The sequence below is a fragment of the Amphibalanus amphitrite genome, unplaced genomic scaffold, assembly GCF_019059575.1.
Source record: "Amphibalanus amphitrite isolate SeventyFive unplaced genomic scaffold, NRLGWU_Aamphi_draft 000113F_arrow, whole genome shotgun sequence".
NCBI lineage: Eukaryota > Metazoa > Arthropoda > Thecostraca > Balanomorpha > Balanidae > Amphibalanus > Amphibalanus amphitrite.
This window is the reverse complement of record NW_024881608.1, coordinates 799,225-822,470: the sequence shown is the minus strand read 5'-3', so window position 1 is coordinate 822,470 and position 23,246 is coordinate 799,225. Positions and strand designations below refer to the sequence as shown.

The window sequence follows — 23,246 nt, the reverse complement described above, 5'->3', positions numbered from 1 at the left end:
AACATGGGTATCAAGACCAAACAACGCATACAATATTAAACTTTAGAAGGCAAATGACCCGAGTTTAATTTCGCTGCAGGCGCTACACGGTGACAACTACCAGCAGGCTACGGGGAGCGGTTTCCGCCCCCGCATAACGCATAACGCAGGCATAAGCTCTCCGGCATAATGTCGTTTGGAAAAGAGATAACCAGTACATCCACTTTGCCTGACACAGTTCTGAGAGATACCATTTTATGAAGACCGATTTCATGGCATACTAAACAGCCGATGCAAAACCATTCAAAACAACACACACAGAAACATTGCTAATTTTCAGGCTAGCCCGGCCCCTCCCAAGCTAATTCCACCCCCACTCGATCCGATTCCTCTCGATCTATCCCCCACCCCGGTCCGGCGTGTCCCGCCCGTCCCCGCGGCCCGTTACTTGCAGCAATCGGTCCAGGTGGGCCCCAACAGTGGGTGGACAGCTAACAGGGCTGACCATGAGTGTCCGCCTATCGGGGCGTCCCGCCTGAGCCGGCGACCGACGCGTGGGCCCGTCGAACCCTTCAACGTGCGCTAACAGGCGCCTCGCCGCCCACGGCGACACGAGCGACCAGCGGCGGCTGCGGCGGGGCGCCCACCGTCCCTATAAGGCGACCGGCCGTCAGGGTAAGACCGTGATCGACGGCGCTGAGAGAGCAATGTGCCATCATTGTCCGGTCAGCGCTGCGTTTGGAGGAGCTGGGCACCGGTGATGAAAGGTGGGATGGACGCAGCCTCAAGGGCAAACAAAATTACCATGCTGCGAAGGCCTCGCTGAGAGTACGCTTGAGTAATGAGTGTATCCCCCGCACAAGTTATTTCTTACGGTAAGATAGCTTGTTGCGGAGTGCTGATGCTTGTTAGTACCGGACCAAAACTACCGAGTAGACGGATCCAATTAGGAGAATGTCCGTATCGTGACTTTGGCGCGTGGCTAAGGACCAGTTCATCATATTGCGGGTCACTCTTTTTCCTATAAAGCGCGTTAGCTTAGAATTACAGACTCCCCAACCAAGTGAAATGTTGGTTTTACAGCCCACACGCCTACCATAAGGTCATAGTTACATTATCGACGCCATCAATCAATTGTCCCATAAAGTACAATACCGACCGCGTATCTTAACAAACTGCGCACACGAGACTGAAACCAAACATGACCTGACCCGTCGGCCACAAAACAGCCATTATGCAATTACCAACAATCATCTTATCACCGCAAACCGCGCAACCTTCATTCACCTGTAATTTAATCCGACATCCTGCTAGTAAATTTATCAACAGCCTAGCCTGTAAATCAATAGGTACTTCAACTGTGCTTCATATCATGGTACTTCGCGATACCACTACCTGCCACGCGTCCTCCATAAAGGAGATCCCGAAAGTCACCTTCGGGCAGAACCGAGCGCAGAACGTAGGTTAGGTACCCCTGCTCGAGCCCTGTGACGGTGGCCTCAGTCATGCGCTGCTTGGTCGAAGAACGTACCGCTGTAACTTCGAAATATGAGACGGTAGCCTCAGGACACTGTTCGGTACCTATCTGAGAGTAAGAGGGGACCAAAACGTACCCCTGTTTGAGCCCTAGGACGGTGACCTCAGCCCGTCACCTTAGCACACCGCTCGGTCAAGGAACGTACCCCTGCTCGAGCCCAGAGACGGTTGCCTTCTCCTCGAGGTCGTCGACGCCCACGTAGACGGGGTCCGACTTGAGCGCCAGCGTCTCCAGGTCCTTGACCTTCTTGGTGGTGGTGGCGCTGAACAGCATCGTCTGACGGCGCTCTGACGCCGGGGACAGATCGGGGTCAATTCGGGGTCAACAGGGGTACAGGTCACACGGGGTCAGGTCGGGGTTAACGTGGGTACAGGTCACACGGGTCACGCCGGGGTCAATAGAAACACGGAAGGAGCGGAGGTCACACGGGTCACGTACTCAGCTATTGAGCCCATCCATCCAACGCCCAGCTGACATCGAATGACCACTTTATCCAGCTTGGTAGTTCACATGGTACTGATGGCAGATGGCATAGTGCATATCCCGGTGCCAACAATATATCTCGATAATACCTTGTAATGTGATACTTCGCTGGTATCTCAGCTGTACCTCGGAATGAATGGCGCACCTACACCAATGCGTTAGGTGATACCCCAAGGGGTGAGAGGAGCCAGACGATAGATCGGTCGGGTGCTCATTATCACAATGGGTGGAGACTTCCATTGCGCGTCTAGTAGACGCGTCTAAGTCTTAGACGCGTCTCGCTGGACGGCGGCTGCGTCTATCTGGCGACAGCTAACTTTAGACGCGTGTAGCTTGGAAGTCTCCTTCCCACAGTTAGACACCAAGTTAGACGCCAGCTTGGACGTCTGCTCAGTTAGACGCCAGTTGGACGCCAGTGGAAGTCTCCATCCAATGTGGACTTGCAGTCTGTGGCTCATTCGTAACGATTTGGGACGTTTAAGAATTAGAACATTCATGGCGAATGACATTATTCATTCAAATCCTTTACCCACTCCCCAAACCATCAATCTGATCTGTTCCAACTCACAGGTCTGTTTCATCTCTCCACTCCTACTCACTGGGCAGCAGTTTGATGATCTGTTTCACCCACCCACTCCTACTCACTGGGCAGCAGTTTGATGATCTGCTTCATCTCGTCCTCGAAGCCGATGTCCAGGATGCGGTCCGCCTCGTCAATGACCAGACACTGCAGATTCTTGAACAGGAAGCTGGGCGTGTTCTGCAGGTGGTCCAGTAGACGACCCGGCGTCGCCACGATGATGTTGACGCCTGAGGGGAGACGCCAGGGTCAGGTCAGGTCGGAGTAAAAAGAAAAGGAAAAGATGTTTGTTTGTTGAAAAACACCTCAAAAGTTTTGGAAGAACCACAGGTCCACTCTGAAAAAGGAATGACGATGAAATACATCCAAAATACCAAAAAAAAATGTATTCAAATCGAAGTGTCGGAGACCGACGTCAGTACCTAAACTAGGGAAGCGTTCAAAGCACAGAGTCCATATTGAAGTTGCTTTTATCGCTCCAGTCAGCTCTATCTATATCCCACCCTTTCATATCGCCACACGCACCACTCTCCCACACCCCTCTCCTCTCTCTCTCTCCCCGCACGGCCTCTCGCCACCGATACGGCAGTGTCCGACGAATGCATCTGACGCGCGCCGCGCCTCCCGCCTACATATTTATGAGGAAGTCGTTAAATAATTACATAGCGCGTCGACTGCATGAATCAGTGTGCAGACCGGCGTCTCGGCGCCGGCGCCATGCACGTAAATCGCGCGGGCGCCGGCAGACGGGTGGACTGATCAGTATTCGGAGTGGTACGCCCCTCCAGGGCGGGGTCACGGCAGAGGGGAGGGAGAGAAGGGTACTACGCCCCAGATATTGGAGGCCCCGCCCCGTGGGAATGTGGTGCTACATCGAGCAGCGATTATCAATGTTGACGTACCGTGAGAGTGTGTTATAAATTGGTGAGGCGCTGGAATTTACACGCTAAATTATGTCGATGTGTAGTTCATGGAAGTCACGTTACTTTCCACGCCAAACGAGCTAGGAGCATCCACTACCGTGAAACATTTTCACACGATCCAATAACACCCTTCAAAATATCTCGCAATAAATCCCTCATCGAGTGTCGACGGCTATTTAGGAGCCGGCGCCGGTGACAGAACTAGTCAGCTGCTGTCGAACAGGTGATCTGTTCAGACAGCGAGCGGCAGCCAGAGTCAGCAGCACTTTCGAACCAATCAACCGACGGATGAGCACCGCCAGTGGCCAGCGGCCAGCCAGCTGCTCCAGTAAAACCGTCGTTCAATCACACGAGCGGCACGACTGGCGCCATCTGTTATCGGCGCTGGAATAACAGCTTCTGACAGCGGCGGACAGGTGTCTCAATATTGAACATCCATCAGAGGATCAGGAACGCATCAAATGACACGCATCAAATCAGTCAGACCGAGAGCTGCAACATGAGTATAAATAAAAGGCTTCTAAGTGAATTTGAGTAATAGGAGCAGCAGCTGCAGCTCACCTGAAATGGACGAAAGTCATGCATATCTTGCGTCAAAACAAGAGATGCGAGATTTCAGAGAATCATCAATTGCACCGCAGGAGCACTTCACTCCAATAACATTCAAAATGCGCAGATAAATGGCGTGCAGCCCTCGAATCCACGGCACATCACGTCAAACTGGGTTCGGACGTCGAACCGACATCACAACATGCGTAAGTGAGCCAGGTTTGGAGGAACGATCGATAGCTGCCAATCAAAAACCGAACGAGCCCCTTTCATTTCATAACATTTGGGTTCGCGACCGATGATAAAAATTCAGACCAGTAGAGTAGCCGCAACAAACAAATGAAAAGGCAAAGTTATTCAATCCTGAAAGTCTAACAATTTCACCAGTACTGAACTCTCAAAATACCCTACAACTGCAATTCGGTGCATTCTAAAAGGGTCATCCCCAATCCACCATCCCTCCCCCCTACAGTCCCCTCCAGCCCTACCCCGTCAGCGTCACGCTACTCACCGTTGGCCAGTTTCTGCGCCTCGGACGCCCGGTTTGTGCCGCCGATGATGAGGCCGTACGTGTGGAAATGGTGAGCCATCAGCTCCTTGAGCACGCCGAACGTCTGCATACTCAGCTCGCGGGTCGGCGAAATGATGATCACGCCTGACGGTAGGAGAACAGTCAGACTGTGAAAAGTGAGACAGAATTATCGCTTTGACGGGCAACGCATGCTAGCTTACTTCACAGCGGTCCAATAGCAACAAAAAACCAGCTCGATGACGATAACATTTCGAAGACTCATCAAATGGTGCATCTATGCCCCAAATATGTCTGGAAAAACTTCTTCTCAGATCCTTCGGACAAATAAGTCTACTTCCGTTTAGCCGTCACGCAATCCATTCGATATACATCGGTGACTCTCCCTACTTGCGATAATTCTACCGACCGGGCCGCCACCTACCGGTGCCGTTCCGAGGCATGAACTTGAGTTTGAACATGAGCTCCACAGCAGGGACGAGGAAGGCGAGCGTTTTACCGGAGCCGGTCTTGGCGGCTCCCACTAGATCCTTGCCCTCCAGCAGATGAGGAATGCAGCGAGACTGTGGAGAAATACAGAGAAAACGGGACAGCAGTTATCGTAAAACAGATTAGGTGTGCAGCGAGACTGTGGAGCCCGGAGGCACACATACAAAACATGTGTAACAGTGATAATGAAACACCTACCTCAAAACTTTACAGGTAGGTATATTATGCTGGGCCGGTAAAATGCTTATTACTTCATTTAAGACCGAGAGTTTGCCAAGTTTTGCGCAAGAGACAGAATGTCCAGAGCAGAAACAACAAATCCCGATGTTAATCAGCAACATAATTCATCCATAATGAAGCCAGAATGTTGGTAGGTACATAGTTTTGCATCTACTGCATAAATGTAAAGAGAAAGGACCAAATGCAAGCCAGACCGGACAAATGCAGCTGAACGGGAGCCACAACTCGTAGTCTGTCACAGCACACAGTGGAGTCAGACAATGACCTGAGACGGCCTCCCACTCACCTGAATGGGGGTCATGTGTGTGAAGGTCATTTCTTTGATGGCGCGCAGTGTGAACTCACAGACTCTGTCCTTCAGTGAGTCAAAGGAGGTGTCCTCCACTGGATTTACGCCCATCCATGATGCACCAGGTACTGAAAATGTAGATGCAAATTAAAAATATGGCATGAATTCTTTACAACAAGGCTCATACTTATTTAGTGTGAAAGCCATGAAAGCACAAAAACTCATTACAAATTCTAAATTGGAACTGGATGATTGTGAATAATTTATCCACTGCCTACTACAGTGGCGGCGGAAGCAGGGGGGCAAGGGGGGCAGCTGCACCCTAAAGCTATGGAAAGGGGCGCCTCGAAAATCTGTAGAGGAGGCAGGAAGTTAAGAGGTGCGGCAGCCATAAAGCTGAGCAGTGCGAGGCGACACCGCAACTGATAAAGGCACTTGTGACACGAAGAGGGTGGCAATGACGTGGGAAAAGTATCTTTTGATATGCTGAAGAGTGGAGGGCATCCTTATCTGAAACAAAGGCAGATGCTGCCGACCCTGTCGAATATAATCTTGCCAGGCGATAAAGGCTAGGAGAGCGCAGCTACTCGAGAAGCGCGCCATGCGGAAGAGGGGCGCCTGCATGCGAAAGAGGGGCGCCTGTGTGTGGGACGAAAAAGAAACATTTATGGAGACGTCTTTGAAGGCGATAGCCTCCGAACGCCAACACGAACATATGAGGGCTTATAGCGTTGCAGGCTCCATGCGACAAAAAGGGGCGCCTGATGGCCAATATGCGAGAGGAAATTAGTTTGTGTAACATTTATCGGGGGCGGTTTGCCGTTTACAACATATGAATGTTAAGGGAGGTCCGAGATTGGGGCCTGTAAAATTGCACTGTCCGTATGGGCGGTTACACCCCGAGTGCTAGGGCGTATTTTGCGTTTTTTTTTACTGGGGAGATGATTATGACCAGGAATAGCACTCTGCAAACTTCTATGGGCGCCTGTATAGGGGCGAAACTTTCCAGTGCAGGGACGGCCATCGGCATGGTAAGGGGCGCCCAGCGGGAAGGGGCGCTTCAATATCGTTTGCACCCCTATCCTAGAATACCTTCCGCCGCCACTGGCCTACTAATTCAATAAGAATGTCTATGCATGAGATAGCAGCACATGTATTCCAACCTGAAGGGGTGGCAGTGGGGACTGGCTCAGCAGCTGCCTCTTCTGCATTTTCCCCTGCAGTCTGCTTCTTTTTCTTCTTTTTCTTTTTACTAGCCACCTCCTCTGTGTGCTGCTCCTCAGTCTGCTCAGTGTCAGCTCCTGTGTCGTCCTCAGTGTCAGCCTGTGCCTCCTCCGCTGCCGAACCAGACTCATTGGCTGCAGCTTCTGCTTCCTCTGAAAACAACATTAAGCACTGTGTGTTTAGCTGCATAAAACTAAAATAAACAAGCCTGAAAGAGGTAAGGAACATCAAGAGATTGTCATCTAGCCATAACAGTCACACTCCACTTCAACCAGATGAATCTTGAAAAGGTATTAAAATTGAATAGGCCTGTTCTCATACAACTTTCGCCCTTTTCTTTCCTCTACAGCATGCATGATAAAGTGAAAAAATGGAAACAGCACCTCATGTTGCATCTAAAAAATCACTGACCCAATGCTGATGCCCATTACCACCAAGATTGGAAATTATTCCTGTACGACTATTAACTGTTACCCACCTGCTGCCTTCAGCTTCATCAACTTTTCTAACTTCTTCTTTTTCTTCTTGTTGAGCTTTTTATTCAACGCTTCCTCGTGGATAGCCATGGCTGCAGCTCAACAGCTCCAAAGCTATTTAACTTGGCAGATCACAATCGACAACAGCTTACAGAATGAGCAGCAAAAAGATTCCAATGGACTCCGAGGTTTATATAGCCTTGCTCCGATGCAAATGGAGATTCAGATTGATCCCGTTCACAGCTTAATGTTAAGCCTATTCCAAATAAAACTTGAGTGTCGCGAGCCGTCTACAACAATTAGATATCAATATAATAACGCCACTCCACTCCAACACACCCACAGAATGTTGTTTCCGCTGTTTCCCTCTTTGCCCACATGGGCAAGCACATGGGAAATTTTTCCGCATGGTATACAATAGCCATATTGTATTTAGTGCGTGGTAATTGCCTCAATTTGTGAAAGGAAATCCGTAGCTAAATGAAATTAGGTCCAGGCATACTGATAAAAACCATGCAAAGAAAAGAAATTAATAATGCTGTGATAAAACAAATGAATAGCTGAACCAACAACAAGTACATGAAGCCAACATCAAAGCCATCTACAGAGGCAGCATCATTTTTACAACTTTTGGCCTTTCAGTGAGGATCCGCGAAATGGGAGACGACAAAGCCAACCGAGGCGATCTGAACATTGAGCAAGCCGCTTCCCAGGCCGTCCTACGCCTACATTGTGATTGTGCGGTGATATGTATCCAGGTGCTAGTGGATACCCTAGTGGTTATAGATCAGTGGCTGTGATGGTGTTACAGGATATGCAGATGAAACTGATCAGCGGCGCCATTGCGCTTGATGGGCGGTCGAGAACAGGGCGGTATTCACATGGCCTCAAGAAGATGCGCCATCTCATCCATGGTAGCTATCTTGTCAGATGCTCACATATGGGCCAAACACCTCTGACAAGACAGTGGCTGGGTCCATTATCAGCCTTTCGCAGAACAGAAGACTTTAAGCACTGACCAGTGACCAGCCCAAGGTGAAATACGACATCAGAATCACGGGCGTGTATTCTCTGTTCTGTGCACTATAGCCTGTGAATATCACATCCCAAGGACGATTACTCCATCGCCGCGTCTAAAAAGTACAACTAGGAATCCCGTTTGGCACAGAGCATACAAAATGCCAATAAACGCCTGATGAAAAGGATCATACTCGTATAAGGCGTACTTACATCACTACAAAACAAAAAGTAGTCTTTTTTCGCGGTATAACGCTCTATGTCTCACGATGTTAGTATTAAATCGCCTTAATACCAACCGCTAGCGTCCGCGCAACAGGAATGCACTGTTTTTTGTCCGGCCGAAAATCCCTGCATCTATTGCACAATGATATATGGAGGAGCGGCCTGCCTGCACCGGCCCATCCCGCGGCACGACGGCCTTCAGCGAGCGCGGCACGAAGGCCCCCGAGTCACGCAACCAGTTCACGGGACGGCGCACATGGAACAGGGCCCGGTCAGCCCCACCAGTTGAAAAGACGAGACAGGAAGGGCTGAACCGAAACACCTGGATGGTGTTTTAAAGTAGTAATATGTAAATATAGCGATACTTGAGAAACTGGTGACTGGAATACATCGAACTCGCGAAATGTCGATACATTCTGCCACATAAACGTTCCCGGCAGTCGGCAAAGGCAATGCACAGCAAGCAGGGAGCCACGCCCACATCGTCACACAATGGCACAGATTGCTGTCGACACATTGCACATCTATAATTACAGCTACCAGCAGATTATTGTTCCCAGAGATATAGCTTATTTTGATATACGCTAATTGCACTACGTTACAAGGCCACAGCGGCCACCTGCCTAATGTACCCATAGACCGACAGGCGACAGCTACAGGCTAGCAAGGCCTGTCAATAATGCCACCAGTAGCAATCCTAACCGCAGCTAGAGCCCAAGCAACGCTCTACCTTCGTGGAGCAAGCCGCCGCCCCACCTGTGGATCTACCCGTCAGCTACCAGCGCCCTCTTCTCTGCACCTTATCCGCTGAGTTCGTCCGAGCCAAGCAGTCTGTTCCAGCTCCTCACTCGTACTCGGTCTGTGTTCACCCACAGAGCTCCTACCCCAGCATCCGGTGTCGGAGCCCCTTCCGCTCCTAGGCCATGGGCAGCTCGGCAGCGGCGGCGTATCGGCCGAACGCGTGGTGGAACAGCTGCCTCTCGATGTCGCCCAGCAGGCTGGAGGCGCCGATCCTGAACATGGTGCTGTTGAGCCAGGCGTTCCCCAGCTCCTCCTTCATCAGGATCAGCCAGACGAGGCTGTCCTTGGCCGAGCGGATCCCGCCGGCCGGTTTGAAGCCCACCCGGTACCCGGTACGCTCGTGGTAGGCGCGGATGGCGCGGCACATGACCACCCCGACGGGCAGGATGGCGTTCACACCCTCCTTGCCTGCGGGGCGAGACGGGACGGCAGTCAGGGCGGTGGCTCCACAGACCTCAACTCATCATCACTTTACTCGTCTGTCATTATAGAAAACAGCGTCCAAGGAGGCGCGTCAACGCTGCCGGCCTCTAGTAATATCCATATTGAATTGTTAGCAACTACTGTGAATCTGTAATTTATTGTCATTCAGAGAAAACACCTGGACAATGGCGTTTGCTGAAAACATGACGTGACAGCTAATGAGACATTATTGAAGGATCATGAAACCAAAATAAATGCTAATTGGGATTTGTCTTTCAGGGTCGACGCTGTAAATCAACAAATCCCTATAAAATACCTTAGACTTATAAAAAGTATCCCGTTATTTGCATACTGCATTGTTACAAAATACAATGCGCAATAGCATATCACATACCCGTAGGTACACTGAATTTACATGCAGCTCAACACTCCTCACGCAGGGAAAATTCCGGTACAGGAGCATCAACATTCCCTGACCCCTATTTGTACGTTCCCGCTGTTCCGAGTAGCGGTACCGCGGAGGTCAGCCCCCAGCCTCCCGTTCCCGGGAATCTGGCAGTCCGGGCAGCACCCTGAGGTCGAACGGGCACATGATCTCGCCGGGAATGCAGGTTTACACAAATAACACGCCGCTCCTAATACTGACTAATGGCTGGTTCGGCTTTGGCAGCGGATTACCGGCTGGCAGTTTTGTGTCGGCTGCCAGATTACAAAGGTTACCAGGTGTGCCGACCCCCAAACGATTGACAAACACACCCGTAATGAGGGGGCGCCGTGACCGCACGATTCGCAGAGAACATCAACAGTTATGTAACATTCAGACGAAGGTGATGCGCGCAAAAATGGATTATCCTTCAATGCTGTTTCAAATATTATGAATTAAGCAATCATCATGAGGAAATGACATGCTTTAAATAAAAATTACAGCAATCGGTCAAAGATTCCTAAAGAAAACATCATAATTGATTGAGGTTTCGGTGTTAATGATTTTATGATCCTCAAATAAACCATCGGAATTGAAAACTGAGAGCATTTGGTACCGCTGGTGAGCACTGAACAACAGAGAAAAAAATAAGCTGGGGGTTCAGATTATTAACGATCCCAAAAATAAGATTATTTTTGCCACAACATGTGCCCTCCTCGCCACGTGAATACCACACCCAAGGCCCTATATCACACCTAAAACCACCCTAACTCCATGCCCCGCCGTCCTCTCACCGGTGGAGGTTTTGATAAAGTCGGCGCCAGCCATCATGCAGACCAGCGAGGCCTTGTAGACGTTGACCAGCGATCCCAGCTCGCCCACCGCCAGGATCGTCTTCATGTGCGCATCTCCGCAGGCCTCGCGCATCAGTCTGACCTCGTCATATACCGCCTGAGAGGACAGAGGGCTCACAGTCAGCCAAAGACAGTGTCACCACAGTCACCACAGGCCTGGCGCGTCTATCTGACCTCGTCGTACAGGGCCTGGGGGACGGGGCGGTCACAGCAGCGGTCATAAGGACATCTCAGACGAGCGCAGTAAACGGTGACAGGACAGAAAAGCAAACTTGCCGGACCGTGGCACGCCCGAATCCAATGCTACCCGCGAGAGGTGGAGCATGATTTTCATGTGCACTTCACAGTGTTCTATGAATACTATTTTGTGTTTCTGAAATAACGCATAACTTCATGAAAAATGGCGTCTCAGCTAGCCGAAGCTGCTCTGGGACAGGAGCAGCTGCCAGCTGGGAGCGATAGATGGGGTTCGGGTGTTCTTAACGAAAGAAATCACCATGCTCGCGGCTCGGGTATTCCGAATGTCCAAAAGCCGCTGTGAGCAAAAACGAATAAATTTCAGGCAACAAGTCGGCAAACGATAGGTAAATTAAGCTTAATTTGACGGAACCAATCTCGTTTTACATCCGAGTGTCAGGATTCGAGGGATGGGTTCCATAGCACAGCATTCATGGCTTCAACGAAGTCAATATACAGGCAAGAAATGAGGCATGACCATTGGAAATAATGTGGAATGAAGAAACAAGTATCCGCGGTTGAACAGCGATAATCCACAGGTAACAAAACGCTACAAGAGTGTTTCACCTAAACTGTTTCATCAATCATAATAATCTGAGCACTGCAACACGAGTTAAGGTGCTCAGAGCTTCACAGGCAGTTCAGCAAACTGCAATGGTCGCGGAGAAGGTCATCGTAGCGGTTTCATGTAGGTACAACATGCTTTATGGAATGCGACAGGTCTAACACCACTAAGTCAAAAAAATGAAGGACCACGGCACTAAAAGTGGACAATGGAGCTTAGTTAACACGCGTTAACAACCCACCATGGAAGCCAAACCAGTTCACATCCTTTGCAACGAGCAAGGTCAAAAGCCCAAATGACTAATAGAAAAGACACTCGCAAAAAGGCGCCCCGAAATGTCAAGACCGCTTACAAGGGACCAGGGTAGTCCCGAAACGAGCGCAATTATGTAGAAACACAAAAGGCCTGCAGAAAAATACTGAATGCAGCTGTTTAAATGTAGGAAGTGAAATTAATTTAGAAGCTGATTTTCCACCGTATAACAGAAAATGCGACCCCTTGTTTTCAAAATCTACCGACGTCAATGGCTTTCAGCCATTTAGCACAAGGAAGTGAAGTTCAGCATTAAGTCTCATTTTGTAAGTCACGTCAAGCTTCGTGTTTCTTCGCGTTAGGAACGACAAACATCGGAGCACCACAATCGACGCATGCCAGTGCTCCTCGATATCGCTTTGGATCACAGGCGGACGCAGGACGACAATAAAGGACAAAAGTAGGCAACTCCGGGCGACACTTACAATTAGACAAAGTAGCGTAATAATGCCGATATTCTCAGCTGGACATAAATGGACTAGACAAAGGTGGAGAAGAGGGTGGGAAAATAATAGCAGGGCACATGCCTAAGCAAAGTACAGCGAGGCGGCTTAACCCTCGCCGGCACAGGCCATTTTGAGTCCTTCGACGGCACAAGGGGGGGGGGGGGTGGTACGACCCCCCCCCCATCGCGTTTGGCCCCTGATCGAGCTAGAGCTTCGCGGAAAAAAACGAGCGTGTTGCCCGTCACGAGAGGAAGCCGATGATACCCAATTTTAAGGTCCTAGGTCATCGGGTGACCTTCCAGGTCAGGTCAATGACCCGAAAACCGGGAAAATCGGGACCTGTTAGAAAGTCGTAAAGTGTGGCTGTTATGTGGTTTTCCGGGGTGCTGATCACGAATATCGTGTTAGTTTTGATCAGAGATGATGTCTTTAAGCATTTAGACCAGGTCGGGTCAGGTCAGGTCATGTCAACCGGTAGGGGTTGTGACGGGTATTCGTAATGCGTGTCAACCGCCTCGGACAGCTTCGTAACATGTTACGAAGGCACCAAAACTACTTCGTAAATGTTCAAATGGTTGCTAAATTCGAATTCAGCTCCAAAAACTAGCCTAGAAACATGTAAAACTCGAAAAAGTGAACCGAGGTCACCCGAGGTTACCAAAGGTCAATGACCTGACCTGACCTTCAGGTGACCTTGACACCCACCCTAATGCATGGGAGCAACATCAACTCACATGTCTGAACGTTTGAAACCACGAAAAGCTTGCAAACGCGCGGCTAATGCGAGCCGACATGCGCCAAACCGCGATTTCGGCCAAACATAGTCACAGAAAAGAGGTCACAGGTCAAAGGTCATTGGGGTCAGGGTCATGAAATTTTCAGGGTAGGTGTAAAATTGATCAATGCGAGGGTACTGAAAGTTTCGTCCCGATCGGCCGCTTTTTACGCGAGTTATTCGCGAAAAACCTTAGGGGGGTTGCATCAACCCCCCCCCCCCCCCCCCCTGTGCCGGCGAGGGTTACGGGGCGAGCGAGGCTATGAGGAAACGAAAAAGATGAGAGAGGAAGCCAAGAAAGAGAGAAAAGAGAGAAGAGAGAGAGAGAGAGAGAGAGAGAGAGAGAGAGAGAGAGAGAGAGAGAGAGAGAGAGAGAGAGAGAGAGAGAGAGAGAGAGAGGGAGAGCACAGAGAAAGAGGAGTGATGAGAAGCAGGCAGGCAGACAGACGGACAGAATGGGGACAGCACACGGCCAACCCACCTTCCAGTCGCCGCAGAGCGCCCTCTCGCGGTTGATGACGATGTCGATCTCGGCCGCTCCGTCCGCCACGGCCAGCCGGATCTCCTCCAGACGGGTCTTCAGGGCGAACTGACCCGACGGGAACCCGGTGGCCACTGCCAGTGAGGGTAGGGATGGTGTTAGGGTCACAGTATGGGGATGGGTGGGCGGCATGGGCACAGAGAAAGTACCAACAGATGGCTCAGCCGCCGGTCCAACGAAAAAATGCTTGTAGGCTGAGCTTGTCACGAGACACCATGAATTTGAGATGAGACGTACTACACAGCTGTACCAATCAACCCTCTCACTGGCAAACCTCCTCAGCTCAAATAACTCGCATCCCACCCCTCCTCCACGAGTGACTCACTCTCCCCAGCCTCCCCTCTCACCGGCGGCCACCGGGATGTGTGCGGCGCCGATCTTCTTCAGCGCGGCCACCGCGTCCGGCACGCGGCTCGGGTAGACACAGACGGCGCCGCACGTGACGCCCAGCTCCTGGACGCCCAGCGCCGAGACAATGTCACCGCGCACCGGCCGCGCCGCCTTGTGGCACAGACGCATCACATTGGCCGCAGTGTCGTCACCTGAAGGAGGGGAGGGGAGGGTGAAGGGATGGTGAGGGGAGAGGGGAGGGTAGGAAGGACAGAATGAGGGCGTTGGGTAGTGGTTGGCGGTTGCTATCGTTACGTATGTACACTCAGCGGAGTGGGTTGGATTCTAGTATTTCTACTCAATGGGTTGGTTACCAAGGAACTGGCTATATCGTGCGATTTGCACAATGTAATAGAAATAAAAGCATGTGACAGGGCAAGGAAAACTTTAACGGTTTACACGATATACTTTATCGAAATCCGTCCCAGGAATGACCGAAAACATCCCAGATATTAAAATAACGCCAACAATGCAATTCAGCATTCAGGGAAATGTCAAATGGCATTGACACTTGGCAGGCCTCACTAAACCACTTACTAGGAATCCCGGATATTGTTATAAACAGGTGCAGCGGGAAAATTTCGAAAAACGAACGTCTTATCGGTGTAGTTTCAAACACGACACCGACCAGGCAAATTGTCCCAGGCCGTTCCATTCACGTTCCGTTGAAATACCACCGCGAGGACTTTCACTGCACCTCACCGCACTTGGCACGTGAACGGTGGGTGCTCATGACGACGGGAAAGCTCACCGATAGGCGAGGACTTACCACAGTGCGCTCAAATGAGAGTACGTCCGAGGCCTAGATTCCGCAGTAACGCAAAATAACAGCTCAGCATAGCAATATCTATAACAATCTGAATGTTAAAGAGGACAGTCCGATCCCGATTACCGAAAATGGTCCGGGAGGAGCGGCATCCAATCCAAGTGACTGGCAAATGGGGGTTAAAAAAGTGACGGGGGGGGGGGGGTAAAATCAGTTTCTCGGTTACCGTGACCTTACTGAGAAAGTGAGATGTTTTGTCGTTATTTCATGAATCGACGTCCAGATAAATTATTCGACGCTGAGGTCAGCATAAATATGCGAGAAATTGCGAAAGAGCACACAGAAAAGCAAAAGTACAAAGATCATTACATCATGTTTTACTCAGAGACGGGGTAAAATACCTACGTGTTTAATGTCCCTAATATTGCTTGTATTCGAATTTCAAAAAAAAATGCATTCACTTTGTCACACTGTCCTATATGTTAGTTGTCGTCCATTGAGTGGGCATATCCTTATGGGGACCACTTTCATGGCTCAACAATTGGCACAAATATCATATCGGCTAAGTTTTCTGGACGACAGCCGGCCGAGTACCATAGTGCGACCAATATACAACACTTCAGTTACGATCACAATGCGACATAACGGTGCACAAACAACACATTCGCCGATGATTTTTAGCGGGATCATACAATTCACCCGTCAGTCATTCGTCGCCAGAACTCGGACCGTAATCAAACCACCATATCGGCGATTCAAAGGCGATATTGCGCAATATCAGAAGACGTTACCCGTTCTTTTCCGCCAAAACGAGGTAAAGGCTAGCATAATAAAGACCGATTTTCGAGAAAGCAGCTTCAGCCTTTGGAAGACATGCGGGTCGAAACGGATTACGAACGATGTGGTTTCGGTACTGGAAACCTATTATCCAGGTCACTGAGGGGAACGGAGACAAAAATCAGCGACGATCTTTGATGGATTGACTGCACCGATTGTATTGTGCCACACCAGCTGTAACCTGTAGGTTAAATTATAGGCATACTTCAAGAAGTGGAATATGTGCAAAGTGGATCACGCATGCGTCCTTCGAAGAGCTTGCGGACGACTGCACACAGTAACAGATTGATCGTTTTTCAATATAAAATGAAAAACTAATGCTTATCACAAACTTTACCACAATATGTTGTGACTGTTGAAGTGGATAACGCCAACATGTAGGTATTACTCTGAAATATGAATCAAGGTGAAAACTCTTCTTCTCGCCAGCAACAAACATTTTTGTCTTCTATAAAACTAATGCACAGCTAACACTTAAATTTTCAACATCTTTAAGCTCAGTAGTCAACAATGCTCAATAAGTTCAATTTGGAATAACCTACCAGGCTATTGTCTTGCATCCAGTTCCATCAATCAGAAAGTAGCAATGTTCACAATGCTCATCAGGATCTGTGGTGGGGAGAGAGCTGAAACTTGTGAGGATAGGTACTCACCTCGCCTGCAAGAGCTGTGACAATACTGAGAGCATTGTGAGGATACAAGCCTTAGAGAGTTGTGAGGATACTGACCTGGGAGATTTGTAGTAAGGACACTAGCCTGCGAGAGCAGACTGCAGAGAGCATTCGTGACACTGACACTGACCTGAGAGAGTTGTGAGGTCAATGCAGGAGATGGCTCTGAGCAGCCAGGCGGCCTGCCACTCCTTCTTGACAGTGCGCTTGGTGCCCATGGTGTCTGCTCGCCTTTTCACGGCCGGAAGGTCCACAATCACAGAGTTCACCCATGCCAGATCTGGTTGGCACAGAGAAAACATTATTACATGGAAAGAGGCTCATAATGATTCTAGCAAAGGTTGTCTGCACACCATTAAAACATTCTTTTGGCATGATAACATTTCTAGTCATTAAGCTTCAGCAAAATAATGAACTCATGATGAAATATACCATTTATGATTCACAAGTAAAGGGAAAATTAAAAATAAGGAAATTGTGGAAAAAATGAATGAAATTTGAAGAGTCATCATTTTGAATTATAATTGCATTTAGGAAACAATCAGCAAGAAAAAACAGTTCAAGAGGCTGACATAACCTGATGCTTTCATTGTCATTAGTTGGAGTGGATGGTTGGTTTTGGGTTAAGCACCACATCCAGTGGACCAAGGTGCTAACCGGAACTCTCACGCTGTTCCAAGCGGTCAGGTAGCGGCAATGCCACGTGCACTGCCCGGGAATCGAACCCGGATGGCCGAATCTAGAGGCAAGTATCTTACCCCTAGACCGGAATGCTCCCCTAGTTCAGTTGGGGAAACTACGAGGAGCCAAACAAAAATTGGATTAGCCAATCAGCGGCTGGAGTGGGCGGGGCGATGACCATATATGGTCATAAAATCAGACAACATCATCTTTTCAATGAATTTTAGCATTCAAATGAAAAAATAAGGCATAAGAATGTTTTTAAACCACACAAGACCTACACTCACCCGGTGCATAATTAACTGGCGGCTCTAAATCGCAGAGTTACAACGCAAGGTCAAACTGTGATTGGCAAATATGGCGGATTGAAACAGACGCGCCAAGAAATGTAAGCAGTACCGTGGTTTAAAAATGTCATTATTTTTATTATTTTGTTTATGGTTTTTCTATTTGTAGTGAAGTTATTATTTTAGAATTAAATATTTTTGTTAATTGCAATTAAATTAAATCTTTTAACAATTTTCTTTAATAAAACCAATCCATTTATTGAATGGCCAGCTGATTGTGACGCCCAGAACCTGCAGAAAAGCCGTTTTCCTATCGCCATTTTCGAGTCAATTCGCCGAATTTGATCAAATCACACTAATTCCTAGTGATAAATGGAAGCCTGTTCTCTCCAATAAGTGGACGCGATACCACAAGTACCGGCTTGTTATACCGTTTTTCACCCTTAGTAGCGGGGGCTGCATTTATGCCCATATATGGTCATCAAAAGTCCATTTTGTGACGTTCCATCAGCCTTCAGCTGATCGCACTTCTAGAGGCACCAACAGTCCCGAGTGCTCAGACTGAGTATATTGTCGAGAAACAAGAACTAAGCAACATGCACCTGCAAACAGACAAACAGTCAATGACAGTCAGGACGGAAATACATGCAGCTCCCAGCGAGGGGCAGTGCGCATGCGGTCATGCGGACGAGCACATGTGAGCGTTGGGGAAGCATGTATGCACAAGGGGGTAAGACAGCAGGCATGACATGCGGTTGTGCAGCGGACATGTTAGCGCGAACATAGATAAAGGACAGTGCGAGAAGGAATACATACAGGCAGGCAAAACCAGATCAGTGCAATAAATGATACCACCGTGACAATTTATTGACCAATCCATTTTTTGACATTCGCCTCGTAGTTTCCCCAACTGAGTTGGAGTGGAGCAGACACACTATGACTTCTGAATCCATTAAAAGTATAATAGCAATGCATCATTTCTTAATTCTTAAGGAAGCTGAATAACAAGTACCATGCATTACAATACACTTCCTTGCATTATAAGTACATTAACCACTACATTAACATTATACTTGAACTAATGCAAAGGCTAAGGCCAGGGCTGAGGCACTTGGAACACGTCGTATTTTGAGTTCCATTGAGAGCTTACTTTTTAGTTTTCACTTACCGAGCTCACATCCAGGATTCCTTTCCATTGTTGACGTTGAATTCGCTTATTTTGTTATCTGAAAAATAAAATATAATTATTTTTGACACTCAGACTAAACTGAAGCGGATGTCAACACAAGAAATGCAACGCGAGAGAAAAAGGTAGGCACGCCCCCTTTGCGCCACTTCTGTAAAGCTTCCATATTCCTGAATGCTACCATATCTATCTATCTTTTCCCATGTCCGTGAAGTTAGCGTCAGCAACAGCAACGAATACAGCGTCGGATTCAGAATCGCTTCAAATAGTGCTATCAGGTCAATTGGGGGACGGGGAACACGAATATGACATTTATTTTGCCCTAGCTCCCTTCCTTCATCCCTTAATCGTCCCTTAAAGGACGGGGCGCGTCAAAAGTGCCCCAAGGCTTCGTCTGATCGCCAAAATAATGGTCGCAATCGATTCCTCGGGTCAATAATCAATAGCTAACCTCAGTCGAAGGTTCCAGACCTGTGGCTCCTATCCCTCATCCCTTAATCGTCCCTTAAAGGACGGGGCGCGTCAAAAATGCCCCAAGGCTTCGTCTGATCGCCAAAATAATGGTCGCAATCGATTCCTCGGGTCAATATCTAACCTCAGTCGAAGGTTCCAGACCTGTGGCTCCTATCCCTCATCCCTTAACCGTCCCTTAAAGGACGGAGCGCGTCAAAAGTGCCCCAAGGCTTCGTCTGATCGCCAAAATAATGGTCGCAATCGATTCCTCGGGTCAATATCTAACCTCAGTTGAAGGTTCAAGACCTGTGGCTCCTATCCCTCATCCCTTAATCGTCCCTTAAAGGACGGGGCGCGTCAAAAGTGCCCCAAGGCTTCGTCTGATCGCCAAAATAATGCTCGCAATCGATTCCTCGGGTCAATATCTAACCTCAGTCGCAGGTTTCAGACCTGTGGCTCCTATCCCTCATCCCTTAATCGTTCCTTAAAGGACGGGGCGCGTCAAAAGTGCCCCAAGGCTTCGTCTGATCGCCAAAATAATGGTCGCAATCGATTCCTCGGGTCAATATCTAACCTCAGTCGAAGGTTCCAGACCTGTGGCTCCTATCCCTCATCCCTTAATCGTCCCTTAAAGGACGGGGCGCGTCAAAAGTGCCCCAAGGCTTCGTCTGATCGCCAAAATAATGGTCGCAATCGATTCCTCGGGTCAATATCTAACCTCAGTCGAAGGTTCCAGACCTGTGGCTCCTATCCCTCATCCCTTAATCGTCCCTTAAAGGACGGGGCGCGTCAAAAGTGCCCCAAGGCTTCGTCTGATCGCCAAACTAATGGTCGCAATCGATTCCTCGGGTCAATATCGAACGTCAGTCGAAGGTTCCAGACCTGTGGCTCCTATCCCTCATCCCTTAATCGTCCCTTAAAGGACGGGGCGCGTCAAAAGTGCCCCAAGGCTTCGTCTGATCGCCAAAATAATGGTCGCAATCGATTTCTCGGGTCAATATCTAACCTCAGTCGAAGGTTCCAGACCTGTGGCTCCTATCCCTCATCCCTTAATCATCCCTTAAAGGACGGGGCGCGTCAAAAGTGCCCCAAGGCTTCGTCTGATCGCCAAAATAATGGTCGCAATCGAATCCTCGGGTCAATATCTAACCTCAGTCGAAGGTTCCAGATCTGTGGCTCTTATCCCTCATCCCTTAATCGTCCCTTAAAGGACGGGGCGCGTCAAAAGTGCCCCAAGGCTTCGTCTGATCGCCAAAATAATGGTCGCAATCGATTTCTCGGGTCAATATCTAACCTCAGTCGAAGGTTCCAGACCTGTGGCTCCTATCCCTCATCCCTTAATCGTCCCTTAAAGGACGGGGCGCGTCAAAAGTGCCGCAAGGCTTCGTCTGATCGCCAAAATAATGGTCGCAAACGATTCCTCGGGTCAATATCTAACCTCAGTCGAAGGTTCCAGACCTGTGGCTCCTATCCCTCATCCCTTAATCGATTGCGAGGAATCGATTGCGACCATTATTTTGGCGATCAGACGAAGCCTTGGGGCACTTTTAACGCGCCCCGTCCTTTAAGGGACGATTAAGGGATGAGGGATAGGAGCCACAGGTCAGGATTTTTCAACTGAGGTTAGATATTGACCCGAGGAATCGATTGCGACCATTATTTTGGCGATCAGACGAAGCCTTCGGGCACTTTTGACGCGCCCCGTCCTTTCAGGGACGATTAAGGGATGAGGGATAGGAGCTACAGGTCTGGAACCTTCGACTGAAGTTAGATATTGACCCAAGGAATCGATTGCGACCCTTATTTTGGCGATCAGACGAAGCCTCTGGGCACTTTTGACGCGCCCCGTCCTTTAAGGGACGATTAAGGGATGAGGGATAGGAGCCACAGGTCTGGAACCCTCGATTGAGGTTAGATATTGACCCGAGGAAGCGACTGCGACCCTTATTTTGGCGATCAGACGAAGCCTTGGGGCACTTTTGACGCGCCCCGTCCTTTAAGGGACGATTAAGGGATGAGGGATAGGAGCCACAGGTCTGGAACCTTCAACTGAGGTTAGATATTGACCCAAGGAATCGATTGCGACCCTTATTTTGGCGATCAGACGAAGCCTTGGGGCACTTTTGACGCGCCCCGTCCTTTAAGGGACGATTAAGGGATGAGGGATAGGAGCCATCGGTCTGGAACCTTCGACTGAGGTTAGATATTGACCCGAGGATTCGATTGCGACCCTTATTTTTGCGATCAGACGAAGCCTTGGGGCACTTTTGACGCGCCCCGTCCTATAAGGGACGATTAAGGGATGAGGGATAGGAGCCACAGGTCTGGAACCTTCGACTGAGGATAGATATTGATCCGAGGAATCGATTGCGACCATTGTTTTGGCGATCAGACGAAGCCTTGGGGCACTTTTGACGCGCCCCGTCCTTTAAGGGACGATTAAGGGATGAATGATAGGAGCCACAGGTCAGGATTTTTCGACTTAGGTTAGATTTTGACCCGAGGAATCGATTGCGGCCATTATTTTGGCGATCAGACGAAGCCTTGTGGCACTTTTGACGCGCCCCGTCCTTTAAGGGACGATTAAGGGATGAGGGATAGGAGCTACAGGTCTGGAACCTTCGACTGAGGTTAGATATTGACCCAAGGAATCGATTGCGACCCTTATTTTGGCGATCAGACGAAGCCTTGAGGCACTTTTGACGCGCCCCGTCCTTTAAGGGACGATTAAGGGATGAGGGATAGGAGCCACAGGTCTGGAACCTTCGACTGAGGTTAGATATTGACCCGAGGAATCGATTTTGACCCTTATTTTGGCGATCAGACGAAGCCTTGGGGCACTTTTGACGCGCCCCGTCCTTTAAGGGACGATTAAGGGAAGAAGGATAGAAGCCACAGGTCTGGAACCTTCGACTGAGGTTAGATATTGACCCGAGGAATCGATTGCGACCATTATTTTGGCGATCAGACGAAGCCTTGGGGCACTTTTGACGCGCCCCGTCTTTCAGGGACGATTAAGGGATGAGGGATAGGAGCCACAGGTCTAAAACTTCGACTGAGGTTAGATATTGACCCGAGGAATCGATTGCGACCATTATTTTGGAGATCAGATGAAGCCTTGGGGCACTTTTGACGCGCCCCGTACTTTAAGGGACGATTAAGGGATGAGGGATAGGAGCCACAGGTCTGGAACCTTCGACTGAGGTTAGATATTGACCCGAGGAATCGATTGCGACCATTATTTTGGCGATCAGACGAAGCCTTGGGGCACTTTTGACGCGCCCCGTCCTTTAAGGGACGATTAAGGGATGAGGGATAGGAGCCACAGGTCTGGGACCTTCGACTGAGGTTAGATATTGACCCGAGGAATCGATTGCGACCATTATTTTGGCGATCAGACGAAGCCTTGGGGCACTTTTGACGCGCCCCGCCCTTTAAGGGACGATTAAGGGATGAGGGATAGGAGCCACAGGTCTGGAACCTTCGACTGAGGTTAGATATTGACCCGAGGAATCGATTGCGACCATTATTTTGGCGATCAGACGAAGCCTTGGGGCACTTTTGACGCGCCCGTCCTTTAAGGGACGATTAAGGGATGAGGGATAGGAGCCACAGGTCTGGAACCTTCGACTGAAGTTAGATATTGACCCGAGGAATCGATTGCGACCATTATTTTGGCGATCAGACGAAGCCTTGGGGCACTTTTGACGCGCCCCGTCCTTTAAGGGACGATTAAGGGATGAGGGATAGGAGCCACAGGTCTGGGACCTTCGACTGAGGTTAGATATTGACCCGAGGAATCGATTGCGACCATTATTTTGGCGATCAGACGAAGCCTTGGGGCACTTTTGACGCGCCCCGTCCTTTAAGGGACGATTAAGGGATGAGGGATAGGAGCCACAGGTCTGGAACCTTCGACTGAGGTTAGATATTGACCCGAGGAATCGATTGCGACCATTATTTTGGCGATCAGACGAAGCCTTGGGGCACTTTTGACGCGCCCCGTCCTTTAAGGGACGATTAAGGGATGAGGGATAGGAGCCACAGGTCTGGAAGC

At 49.3% G+C, this 23,246-nt stretch overlaps 2 protein-coding genes across 5 annotated transcripts in view; both read right to left on the bottom strand.

Annotated features, from left to right (window-relative positions):
- LOC122381069 (probable ATP-dependent RNA helicase pitchoune) overlaps positions 1-7,685 on the bottom strand; it is a 33,825-nt gene extending 26,140 nt beyond the window's left edge. Inside the window, exons 1-8 of one of the 4 annotated variants that reach the window (XM_043364805.1) lie at positions 7,638-7,685; positions 7,301-7,420; positions 6,762-6,974; positions 5,596-5,726; positions 5,005-5,143; positions 4,563-4,706; positions 2,645-2,809; positions 1,662-1,803 (exon numbers count right to left, since the gene is read on the bottom strand). In XM_043364805.1, coding sequence (XP_043220740.1) covers positions 1,662-1,803; positions 2,645-2,809; positions 4,563-4,706; positions 5,005-5,143; positions 5,596-5,726; positions 6,762-6,974; positions 7,301-7,388 — 1,022 coding nt within the window. In that variant the 5' untranslated portion in view covers positions 7,389-7,420; positions 7,638-7,685. Of the gene's footprint in view, positions 1-1,661; positions 1,804-2,644; positions 2,810-4,562; positions 4,707-5,004; positions 5,144-5,595; positions 5,727-6,761; positions 6,975-7,300; positions 7,480-7,637 lie in introns of all 4 variants that reach the window. The other 3 variants (XM_043364806.1, XM_043364807.1, XM_043364804.1) reach the window with 3 other exon arrangements.
- Positions 7,686-8,346: 661 nt separating this feature from the next.
- On the bottom strand, positions 8,347-18,896 carry LOC122381070 (deoxyribose-phosphate aldolase-like). Its single transcript, XM_043364808.1, has 6 exons — positions 18,719-18,896; positions 16,713-16,862; positions 14,266-14,460; positions 13,859-13,992; positions 10,983-11,139; positions 8,347-9,749 (listed from the first exon to the last, which is right to left on the bottom strand). Exons 1-6 carry the CDS (start codon positions 18,744-18,746, stop codon positions 9,457-9,459), a joined length of 957 nt encoding a protein of 318 aa, XP_043220743.1. The 5' UTR covers positions 18,747-18,896; the 3' UTR covers positions 8,347-9,456.
- Positions 18,897-23,246: the final 4,350 nt, after the last annotated feature.

Excerpts from the sequence above, each read along its gene's own strand:
- LOC122381070 (XM_043364808.1), bottom strand. The coding sequence starts at position 18,746 with ATGGAAAGGAATCCTGGATGTGAGCTCG. Across the intron at positions 16,863-18,718 it reads GAATCCTGGATGTGAGCTCG|ATCTGGCATGGGTGAACTCT; the intron begins GTAAGTGAAAAC and ends TGTGCCAACCAG. Across the intron at positions 11,140-13,858 it reads CGCTCTGCGGCGACTGGAAG|GCGGTATATGACGAGGTCAG; the intron begins GTGGGTTGGCCG and ends CTGTCCTCTCAG.